At 36.8% G+C, this 12595-nt stretch overlaps 1 protein-coding gene across 3 annotated transcripts in view; it reads left to right on the forward strand.

Moving 5' to 3' along the window:
* SOX6 (SRY-box transcription factor 6) overlaps positions 1-12595 on the forward strand; it is a 248981-nt gene that overhangs the window by 27795 nt on the left and 208591 nt on the right. For all 3 annotated transcript variants that reach the window (XM_086472314.1, XM_086472316.1, XM_086472315.1), the window contains exon 3: positions 1820-2030. In XM_086472314.1, the coding sequence (XP_086328440.1) occupies positions 1820-2030 (211 nt within the window). The remainder of the gene's footprint in view (positions 1-1819; positions 2031-12595) is intronic.

Below are 12595 nucleotides of genomic sequence, written 5' to 3' on the forward strand. Positions count from 1 at the left end.
GATGTCTGATGCTTTAACGAATACAAATGAATGGAATGAAAAAAATCTTTAATGTTTGAGAGTTGCAAAAGTGAAGGTACAGTTTTTGTCCCATGTCACCTCTCTGTCTGTGCTTACAAAACCTCTGTCACTCCTACTGTGTTGACAGGGGTGCTGCTACTGCTAGGATGTGATAGCATCTTCGTTTCCTGTAATTTTCAGCATCACTAGCAAACGCTGCCTCCAATGGCAATAGTAATGCTGTGCTGATTGTATACTGCTGTGTGTGATGACTATTTGTCACCACCACCTCCTATGCAGTCCACAGTCCTTAGTTACCACGCTTGCTCATTGTTAGCATTGCTTCTTTTGTTACATTGCACAGCTACATAATCCATTCAAGACTGGAGCAAAAATTTATGTCTGAAGTTGTTGCTGATGGTTAACGTTTTCTAGTCCATCTTTCTTCAGACCTTGTTTCCACTGGGACATTTCCCAACACAAGTTTCTTTGGTTCTCTGTAGATAGGTATTTTCAGCTCATAGAGTAGTAGGAATATTATTGTTTGTGGGGAACAATATGTATTGGGAGAATGATTTTTGCTACAACTATTAATTAATCTCTTAATTCTTAAATATATTGCCACTATTATTATTATTCTTTAACATTAAAAAAAATCTGTTTTACATCTTTGAATACACATACTGACATTTCTAGGCACAACACAAACAAAAATTCTCCATATTTTTTTACCCCATATTTTTAACACTTATAGCCTAGTATTATTAAAAATTAAAATAGAATAATTATTTTGGAAGGGGAAGTGGATAAGAAATTCCAATGGTTGAGTTTTTGAGGGCAAATTCAAGAATTTGTGCTCTTTTTAGCTGAAAGAGTAAAAGCAGAGATGCAGTGAATGTTGCAGCTATGGTTGGGAGAATGAGTCTGAGCCAGAGAAGTTCACAAAGGACTTGACTGTTGGGTGGTATCACAAAACTGAGGAGAATTGGCATTGCTTCTTGCTTTCTGATGCCTTTTTTTAGCTTATTGATCAAACACTATGCATTATCTATTGACAAGGGAAATGAATCCTTTTTGCTTCTCTTTGTGTGTTTTTGACTGTATAACACCTTCTCTGGTACATGTAGTCTCAATACCTGTGTATCAGCGTACACTATTTGTTCTGCCATAGGTTCATTTCCTTGCTCATTCTTGTCTATGTTAGCCTGGAAAGTAACATCTCCTTTTGTGTATTAGAAGGCTTACAACCTTCATTCTTTAAGAAAAGGTTTAATTTAAAGAACAGTGAACGAGCATGGGTAGACACACACCATAAACTTTGTTTAGCTGTGAAGTAGCTTCCTTGCTCCTCAGTCATTATTGGCATAACTCTTTTTCTAGTTTTAGTTATGTTGTTTTCCATTAGCTGAGGATCTACCCAGGAATGATTTGTCCTTGGCTGTATTTTCTTTCTTAGTGCTACATGTATTGTCCTTACTTAAGCAACTAAGGAAAACTGTAAATGCTTAACACATTCATTGAAAAGAGTGCTGAAGTGGCTTGTTTCTGACAGGCAAAATCCTTGATGAAGAGTATCTCAGGCATGAAGTATAATTGTTAGAAGCATGGAGAGGACTGGCTTTAAGGAAAAAAGAGGCCCTGTGAAGTACTGAAACTGAGAAATTCAAATCATAATGCTCATTTTAGAAACTGGAGGATACGTGTAGGCTCATTAGTACTACAGACTAATAAATAGTGCTTTCAACTTTTACACTTTTGAGATTGTTATGATGTAAGAGAATAGCCCGTGTTTTCACATTGTATTGTGTTTTTTTTGCAGGAGTCGGAGAGTAATAAGTTATGTTCCCTATATTCCTTCCGAAATACCTCTACCTCACCAAACAAGCCCGACGAAGGAAGTCGTGACCGCAGTGAGCTAATGACCAGTGTTAATTTTGGAACGCCAGAACGCCGCAAAGGAAGCCTTGCTGATGTGGTGGACACACTGAAGCAGAAGAAACTGGAAGAAATGACCAGGACTGAGCAAGAGGGTATGTGTTGGATAAGACCGATACAGTTTCCCCACCCGCAAACCCTATAATTTTATGGCATAAAGAATGTGTTGGGTATCAAGAGCCAGAAAATTGTATAATTGGCAAAGGCTGGGATAAAGTTATTCACAGGTTACCATGGCAATGGTAGTTTGAGATCCATTAGGGATTTTAGACAAATATGCCAGTTTTTTAACTTTCTAAATTGTGTTGGTTGTCGGTGAGTCAAAGCAAGAATGTCGGTTTAGGTGAAAACTCAACTCTTACTTGAAAGGTTATGGTGAATTCTTAACTGGTTGTAGACTTGTGAGGGATATTCTTCAGTGGTATTTGTTCTTTTTCTTTTAAAAGATAAATGTTTATTTTAGACAATAGGAATGAATAAAACATGAGCTGGTTTGTTTTGCCTTAGAAATTCTTGTCTTTCATCGTGTTAATGACCCAGTATCTGTGGCTAGGGGAATGGGAAACAGTTTTAAGTGTAAAAGGTACCTAGTTCTGACCTATATATCTAGAATTGCGGCTGAAGAAATCAATTTTTTTACAGTCTGCTCAGATATTGTTACAAGTGTTAAAAGAGAGAGATAAAAATGAGGACAAATCTTTGATCTCTAAGGCAGTTTATGTATTCAGTCCTTATTCAGATATTTTTGTCGACTTTGCTAAGATTTTGGCTTTGATAGGAACTGAACAGAATTGGAGAACACATTTATCAGTATACGTATGCACATGGTGAGGGTCCACCACGAAAATCTCTCCCCATGTCAAGTAGAATGAAGTCTTGGTTGCTTCTGCAACAGTACCTTCTAGTCTGTGAGCTCATACGTGAGTGTGAACCAGGGAAGATGTGAGAGCAGGAGGCTCTGAAATAGATAAACAGGTGTGGTTGCATCTGCGTGGGTTCTGTTAGTTATTTTACCAGTTTTGTAGCATTAAAAATAACCCAGGAAGAGTATTTGTAATGTAGTAGAACTTAGTGATCCTTTTTTTTTTTTTTTTTTTTTCTTTGAAATATGAATGAATTCGGAATGATTTTACCTTCTGTTTCATGCTATGGTCACAATGCACTTCAAACAGTGCACTTTAGGATGGCTTGGCTCTATGTAGCAATGTAGATTTCAATTAAAATCGATTCTGACACAATAATATGTTTAAATACAGGATAACATCATAAGGATGGAAGTAGACTTTCAAATTTCTTGGCATAATTGTTAAATGCCAGTACATAGATAAATGCGTTCTATAGGTGTCCTTTCTGAAGCTGGTGAAACATCTCTAAAGAGAGAATGTCCCAGATTCTTTACTACCATCTGTCTGTTTTCAGCTGTAAAGATCACTCTTTTAAAAATTGCTTTCTTAGATTTGGTGGTTAGACTAGGAAAACTATTTTAAATGTTACTTTGGCAAAGTTGTGTTTTACAGTCAGTAACAGTCGTTCGACACTCCATGCTAATCAAAGGTCTTGGCTCGTACTTTGCCGCAGGAGTATTCAAGTTGCTGTTGATTATAGTGACACCACAGCTAAGACTTTTCCAGGAGTATACTGAATGGTGTGCTAATAAAATTGTGCGTCAAAAAGTTTAAACATAGTCTCTTACTGTAAGGATTCAGGCATTTCATAGCTTATTTTTGTATGAATTCTCAAGAATTTTTTGTACTTCCTATTAGTATACACTAATTGATTTGAGAGAGGTATGTGTGCAGCAGAGAGATTCCTCTCACTCAGTCTGAGCCTTCCATGCTGTGTGTTCTCATCAGCTGTGAAACAATGGTCGTTTCTGATCTATAAAATAATCTTGCCTTTTATGGACCACATTATACTGAAAACTAATCTAAAGTCTGCCTGTAAGTTCAAAGGTAGTTGATTGTATTTTCACGTTAAGTTCTTTTCAATTCGTCCAGCATTTTCTGTAGAAAAAAGGTCACTTCCATTTTACGGAAAATAATTTATGAACATCTGATTGGTACCATATAAACTAACATGAAAAAATCATTAATAGAAAGACTGGAAATTCTTCGGGATGTTACCCTTAGAATGTCCAATGGTTTTAAACTTCTGTGCAGACTAGCAATATCAAAATTGTTATGACAGATTTCAATACCTATATCGGAGGTTTCTCTGAATTAGACAGAAGTAAACTCTCCATACTTTTTTTATTGGAATAACATTTAAAAATGAATTTAAGATTTAATACTAATTTAATATTTTAAGACTCTGATCTTTATTGTGACTGTGGGTGCTGCAACTGATCCAGTGCAGAGTCAGTTGGAGGAATGAGGTCTGAGATTATGAAAATAAGTTACCAGTTTATTGTCTCTTTTAAACAACGTAATTAATAGCCTAATCACACATGTACTGTACATGATGCTCTTTAACATTTATCCTTTAAAACAGGTTTCTGTGGAGTTCTTTTCCTAAGGTGGTATGCAGCCAATGCTGTTGAGGAGACATTTGTGTAATAAGTCCTGTTCTGTCACAAAATTGCTTACCCAAATTGAAAAACACCTGCTGATTTTTTTAGCAAATAGAAAGGATAATATAATTGCTTTAATGAATGTAAGGGGGAAAAGACATTTATTTCTACTGTATACTGCTGTGTAATATCTGTGCGGTTTGAAACCTTGCATCATTCCTTTGAAGAAATTAATAGTACATGTTAGCATCTTTTATAGGGAAGAGCTCCATGACCGTTGATGTAGTTATGGGAATTGGGCTAACATACGGTCATATGTCAAGTTAATTGTAGAGTTAGAAGTGGAATAAAGAACTGAAGAATTCCAGTCATCTGCTCTAGCCCCCATGTGACTACAGCAACAAGTCTTTTTAAATGTTATTATAGTAGTTTCCTGGTCCATCGATGGGATCTGAGTTTGAGTAATATGAGTTGCTGGTGTCAAATACTTAAATATTTTGCAGTATACCTTCAGATATTGGGTGTCTATGTGCTCGTACATACTACTTGTGGTCTCCGTTGTAACTCATAACACCGTAAAAGAAATACATACCAAAAGACTTTATCGTGTCTAAATAGATATATTTAATCAGAGTCCTTTGGCTTCTGAAAATAAGTTGTCTAATGAGAATTTCATCTGAGCAGCTGTGACTGAGGAGGTCAACAGGCATTGCCTAAGAGAATATGGCCCAGCTGGTTAAATCTGGTTGTTGTAGTGATTTAAATGGTCAAGTGCTGCTTGTAATCCAGGACCGTCTGTTTGTAAAGGAAAGAGTGAGTGCTTCAGCATAATGTACAGCTGTTTTAATCTCTCTTTAATAATAGTGCTTCAGCCAGTGTCATGTCTTGTGTATAATTCTGGGAACACGAGCACCTCATACAGGACTGAATATACTTTAGGTATGTTTTAGCATTATCTGTAGTTTGAACAAAAATTACCAACATCACAGAATAAACAGCATTTTTTTACTTCATGGTCCGGTATGTGCATGCTTTGTACATTAAGGCATTCCTGCATCTTAATTTATAATGATTTGGAAATGAGAAAATTGATGAGAAAATTGTAACTGGGAGGAAAAAAAAGAATGTTACAAATATTTAGAGTTTATTTGAGTATGTAAAGACTTTGCTGACATGTGTTCTCATAAGACAGAAGAGGTCAGATATGAACAGGTGTCTAATTTAATCAACAACACTAGACTCTAGGGCCTCTTGGATAACTTCAATATATTCGTCTTCTTAGTTTTTCTGTGAGCAGAAGGATTGTTTTACTGGCTTTTTCTTTGGAAATATCTGCTAGTACAATCAAGTATTAAATCTTGCTACAGCTCAAATGAAGAGTTTATGTTAGATAGTAAGGTCAGATTGCTTCTTTCCCTTTCTATCCCCCTTCGGTAAAAGACCTTTCTTTAAGAATATTGCTTATGTCACTTTTGTGAGAGAGATTTACATTGCTGGGCTGCCTGAATTCTAGGCTGAGAATTGGCTTCCAGACAACTATCCTACTGTACTTCATCATAAGCCTCTACGAGCAATAATTAGTAGTACACATCTTGTCTTTAGCTAGGAGAGCAGATTTCCCCCTTTCAGATCTGGAATGCTAGGTTGGTAGGTCAGCTGGCACTTCTGAGCTGGAAACTGGGCATGTCATTTCGGCTAAGTGCTAAGCCCTCATTACTCAGGGCCTGGATTCCTAATTCACTTTTGACCTTGATTCTGAGCGATGTATACAGTATCATTTTTCAGCCAAGCTCGGTTCACAATTCTAGCGCAAGCTTTTTATAAACTGCTTCCCATTCTTGTTTCCTCCTTGAAGACCATAGCTGAACATTCAGAGATCAAAGATTTTTACGTATGCATGTTGGAATAATGAACGTCTATATAAAGAGTAGTATATTCATAAATTTCCATCTATTCCCTGTCATGTGCACCTGTTTGTACTCTCTCTCTACGGGTGGATATATGTAACTCATAGTGATATATAATACGTCTAAAGATATCTAAATTAAAAATTAAGGATTCGCATGTATTATTCATTTTGTATGCAATAGGGAAAATCTTACTCACTACTCAGTAGGGGTGGTTTTTCTGATTTTGTGTTTTGTTATTTTTTTTCCTCCAGCTTCATTAGTTTATAATAATGGAAAGATTTCTTTTATATTGACTGAAAATAGATTAACACTTTCCCTATAAAATTTTCCATCATCACAGTAAGGACAGTATAGTCAAGTATTGCACATACAGATATGTACATATTTCCTGTTGACTTCACTGAGAAGTAAAGAAATTTAAACTTTCAAAAACAGCGTTTAATAACTGGACACTGGTAAACCATTTTGGCTGTAATTTATGCATTTTTTTGTCATTGGGGATTTTGGGGGTTGGGTTTTTTGATGGGTTTGTTTTTTTTTTTTTTTTCTTCATATTAGTGAATGGAGAGTTTGAGTTTTGTATTCTTTGTTTTAAGCCTGACACAGCTGAGAGAGACCAGAGCACAGACAGAGTTCAGGCATATACATTTGTTTTCTGGTATGGTTTGAAGCGCAACCTTTGAGGACATCACAAATCAGGAGTAATGTAGGACTTTTTAGGAACATTACCACAAAGAAAGCAGTTTCTAGCATTATTTTCTTGGTAACTAAAAGAAGATGCAGCCTAGTTTCTTTCTGTCTGATGCACTTGATTTTTCTGTCAAAAATTCATTCTTGTTTGAAGCAGAAATAAATTAATGAACTTGGTTTAATGACATTTAGATTGCAACTTATGTTTAGGTAAATATTTTCCTGTGTAACCATAGTGTATCTGGTCATTAATATTTTGTCTCATATTTTTATTTAGCCATCTAGGTGTATGAGAATTTATGCATCTTTTATCACTTCCTGTCTTCTATCCTTTAAGTCTTTCAGAGTACTGTTTTGTGATTAAATGTTATCTAACAATTTTTATTTAAGAAACTGGCACCTGTTGTCATCTTTCCACCTTATCTTTGCATTTATTGTCTGGCTGTCTACTCTACAATCCTGCCCAGTGTTGTAGCATTTGAGCACCTAGTCATTACTCACAGGTTCTGTGTGGATTAGAGTATAGTAATTCTTCAGAATTTTTCAGTATGCCTCATTCTACGTTTGAAAATTTCCCTTCAGTTTTCTTTGTTCTGAAATTTTTTCATGGCATAGAAATGGGGAGCAGTACAGACTTGTACATAGGTGTCATGAAGAATGAGATCTTTATGAAGAGTCAATAGATTATGAAGATCATGTTTTTGCTAAAAGGTTTTCAAGGATTATCAACAAGAATGTTGCGAGTGTGATGGTAGTATTTTTCATAATAGGATCTGCTGGAAGCGGAATGGAAATAGTCACATGAGGACCTGTCAGGCGAAAATACATCTTGGTTACTGTCAGGCAGTTAGCTGGCGATTCAGTTTCCCAATGCAGATTGTTTTCTTGTTGAAGGTTTGTACCCCTGCAAAATTGTTGCTTTTGCTAATAAACAGAGTTGATCATAGTTTGAATCCTGATGTGGGGAGAGTCTGAAATTCAGGTCCCAGTTTGGAAGACTGGGACATCCTGTCTAGCTATGATAACCCTTTAAAGTGTTTTTTGAGTAGATGTTTACTTTCACCATTTTGAGATGCTCATATTACATTGAGGAACTGTCTTTATTCAGCCCTAAATATTTGAGATGAGTAAAATTGTTTTCATTAGAACAAATGGGCTTTCAGCCTTTCTTCATTGTCCCTGAATCCGAGCTGTAGACAGAGACAGATCAAACTGAAACAGGACGAAATCTTCTCAACGCTAACGTCTACTGACCATTCCAACCACTTCCTCCCCAGTGACTGTGCTTTCCAATGTCTTACCTTCTGGGGTCATCTCGTCTTTTTCTTGAATCCCACTGTGCCTCTCAATTCTGACATCGTCCACTGTTGGATACAAATTAATTTCATCTGATATTTGTGTGACAAATTGTCACCATGCTCTCATTTTATACAATTTTCTGCACTATGCTTCTCTACATTTTTGTCTCCTTTTTAGACATGATATAAGATCTGCTATCTTTACACTATTTGTATGCTATTAGTATTACGAAAGCATTATTCAAAAAGCATATCTAAAAAGTCATCTTTTTCCTTAGGGCAGTAAGAAAGGCAAGTTCAGTATCAATGAGTACAACCGACATTGGGATCCATGGTGAAAAGTGTAGGTGTGTAAATAGCTGTGAAAATACAGAGAGTTGCTTCTGTTGCATGATCTTGGCAGCAGCAAAATAAATTCAGACTTCATTGGTTTCTGATGTACTGTGACACAAACAATGTTATGATCAGATCATGCTTTAAAATGGGAATTGAAACACATTTTGTAGTCATCAGGTTAATAGTAGGGACTAGACTGCAATACTTCCCTTCCTAAAATTGCTAATGTAAATAAAAAGATGAGGGAAAGATAGGGCTCGAATGTGGCCGGTCTTGTACGCCATTGTATTTTCCAAGTTCCAAGTCTAGCATGAACGACCTCAGATTTCTTTGGTGATGAACTTTAGTTTTAGTTGGTCTTATTTGCTTTGCCATTCCTGCTGTTTTGCAACAGGGCCTAAAAGTGCTTTAAGTGCTTGTGACTGGGGTAATGAATGAAAATATCTTTCCAGCACTGAGAGTATTGCATTAGACTGAATAGTCACCTTACTTGTAAAAGCACTATTAGAGAGGGGCAGCTGTAAGTAAGGATAACGATTTGTGTCCAGTGCTTATTTACTGAAAATTGTAAATGTATTATTTATTGAGAGCTCTCCAGACAGTGCTTGTCAGAATAAAAATGTCAACTCTAAGCAAAATGTTATAATGCATAATAAAAATGCTAGGTACGCACTTTAGAGATACAGCTAATTAGATCTGCTTTTCTTAAAGAAATGACAGTAAAAATGCTCAGCAGCTTATACATTTTAAATGTTGATATATTCCTTATTTTTCTATACAGTATTTGGTTTAGATACCTTATCATTACTTAAAAATAATTTTGACAACTTTATTTGGTTGCCACGAGAGAGACAGAGGCATTCGCTGCCTGGCTGCACGAGCCAGATACATGTTCAGTCTGCCTGGTTCACCTAACAGACAGAGCAGCTACTCTCACCTCTGTGTTCTAGTCTGAAACTCCAAGATGCCACTTCTTTCATGAGGGAAACCTGCCTCCAGTGGAAACAACAAATGATTATTAAGATTAGTCTTCAGTCATGCTAACTAACCCCAAACAAATATTAAGTTAAGGAGACTAAATCCATTCAACATCAGTGTTCCTTTTGTGTATTACTAAACACAAATAAGAATTAGAAAGAAAAAAGTAGTTCATTTTTTCCATTTAAAATACTACTTTATTTAAATATTTTTTAGACATGTTTGTTTTCCCTGAAATTTGTAATGGGAAGAATTTGAGCTTAAAAAATTTGGAAATCTTCTTGAGTGTTTTATAATGTGAGGGAGGAAATTGGATTTTGAATTTATCCTTTTTACAAAGAACTGCTCAGTTCAGCATCATAAAATTTAGGATGTCATCATTAAAAGCAGCTTTCTTCTTTCAAGTGTATCAGCCAATAGTGAAGGAGCTTTACTGTGTTAGTTTCAGTGGCAATCTATCCATGTTCTCCTGTACCCAGTTTGATGCTGGTTTTATAGAGCTGGAGAATCACAGGGTGGCTGAGGGAAGGCACTGCTTGTGATCATCTGGTCCAGCCCCCCTCCTTAGAGCAGTATTGCCTAGAACAGGTTGCTCAGGGCAGTGTCCCATCAGGTTTTGAGTATCTCCAAGAATGGAAACTCCACAACCTGTTCAGTGTTTGGTCATCCTTACATTAAGAGAGGTTTTTCTTAAAGCTTCAAGGGAACTTCCTGCTTTTCCTTTTGTGCCCTTTGCCTCTGGGACTGTCACTGGGCACTACTGAGAAGAGTGTGGATCTGTCTTCCTTACTGCCGCCATCAGATATTTATATATTATCCCCTGGAGCCTGCTCTTTTCCAGGCTGAACACCCACAGCTCACTCAGCCCCTCTTCATATGAGAGATGCTCCAGTCAGTTGGCTGTCTTGTGGCCCATTGCTGGATGCTCTCCAGTATGACTATGTCTTCCTTGTACTGGGGAGCCCAGAACTGGACACATCACCCCAGGTATGAGCTCAAATATGGTTTATTTTAAGGCCTCTAGTTCTGCGCTGTAGGACTGATCTGGTGTCTTTAAAGCCAAGAAGGGCTTTGTTGTGAACTTCACCGGTAGTATGCTCGAGCCCTGTCTGAGTCCTATTCACCTGTATAATTTGAGTTTTAGCCCTGCGTGCGTGCTCTCACTTTCCAGTGCATAGCTGATGGGCACAAAGTGAAAACCAGGAACAAAATGTAATTCAGTGTTCTGAACTATGTGTTTGTGTGCTTCGTAGGTGTGTTTTGGATTGTGATGAATTCCCACTTGTAGCCAGGCTTCTTCCTTATTTAGTCATTGGCATGCTGATCTCCAAAATGAAGCAAGAGTTAATAGTTGTAAATGTGTCAAAATCCTCCTTCTTCTGCATTACTTTAATAACATAAAGAGGTGGTGGTGTTTCTGTAGAGTTCAGATTGTAATATTAATGAAAAAAGGGTGCAATAGTCCTTGTTAAACACAATTGTGAGGGCAAGTGCTGTGCAAACATCTGCAGATAGCTCCTGTTAGCATTGCTTTGTCCTGACTAGCAGCACCCATTCTGCTGCAGTCTTGGGTCGGTCTTTAACATGGGCTGCCAATCGGTAAAACTGTGCCAAAACGTCTTGTTCTACAGCCTAGCATTTTGGAATGTATCTAATAGCTGTTTTCTTTTATTAATCATAATATATTTTTAGTTTTACTTACATAGGTGCCCAGAGTTCCTGGGCACAGTGCCCTATGTATGAATGCCTGTTTATTTTCATCTTCCTTTTTGTTAACAGTTTTGCTTAATGCTTTACATAACCATTTGCCATATTTCGACATGAAGCTGTAATGCACTGCTGCTTGCTCACGTTTCTTAGAGAACTTGATGTGATATCACCTTCTATGGTGAATCATGATCTTCACTGAACCTAAAAAAACCCATCCTGAAAACTCTTCTGTTTGTTCGAAAATGTTGAAGCCAGCAGGCTCTTTCACCCATCTGGAGGAATTCTGAACACTACGGTCTGGTGCAGTGGCACCAAAACCATTAAGAGCTCTGTACTGAATTTCTTGCTAGTCTAACACCACCTTAAGACTGAATTTTGTTTGCATTTATAGCCGTGCTGCACATGTTAAGGGATGTGCATGAGGGCAGGATTCAGCTTTTTCTACTCTATCTTCAAATTTACCTGTGTTTTCAATATTTAAAACAGCTCTGGTTCTCAGTGTAGGTCTTAGCATTCCTTATCATATCTTAAATATGTAACAAGCAGATTACTTTTAAATATTTGCAGTGAAACAAAATCTAACACATCGGGCAGAGGTTTGTTAAAATGTCAGAAGAACTTGCGGTAGTGAAAAATAAATATTGAACTAAGTTTATTCCTGAGGTGACTCTGCTAATTTCAATGGAATTACTGCAGGAGTAGTTCTGGAAAAAAATCTGTCTAGAATTTGGATCATAATTTTAACATTTTTTTTACGGAATAGCCCAGAAGTAATTTTATAGAAATTTTATAGATTTGGCATGCACATGCTTCACTAATTAAAATAACCTCTCTTTACCTCAGTTTCTGTTTCCTCTGTGGACTGTTTGTGTTTTTAGCTGGTTTTTAGTTTAATGTGGTTGTTGTAGCTTTATTAATAGGTTTTGTTTTATCTGCAGTTGTAATTAAAAACTTGGAGCGATAGTTCCTCTAAGTTTCAGTGCATCTGTTGTTTCTGTGCCATAATGACTAGACAATGTATCGTGTCTGTTGCCTTTCTGTGTCTGTGTATCGGATAGCACACAGACAGTGGCCAGACGTATAACCTCAAAAATCAAACCAATTTGTTAATGAACTAACAAGGCAATACAATAAGCATCTCTATTCAGTAATTTTCGCCAGCTTTTGGTTATTCCTTAGAGCAAGAGGAGCTAGTGATGTATCAACAAATTATTTGATGACAATAATTT

The sequence above is a fragment of the Leptosomus discolor genome, chromosome 12, assembly GCF_034619465.1.
Source record: "Leptosomus discolor isolate bLepDis1 chromosome 12, bLepDis1.hap2, whole genome shotgun sequence".
Classification (NCBI taxonomy): domain Eukaryota; kingdom Metazoa; phylum Chordata; class Aves; order Leptosomiformes; family Leptosomidae; genus Leptosomus; species Leptosomus discolor.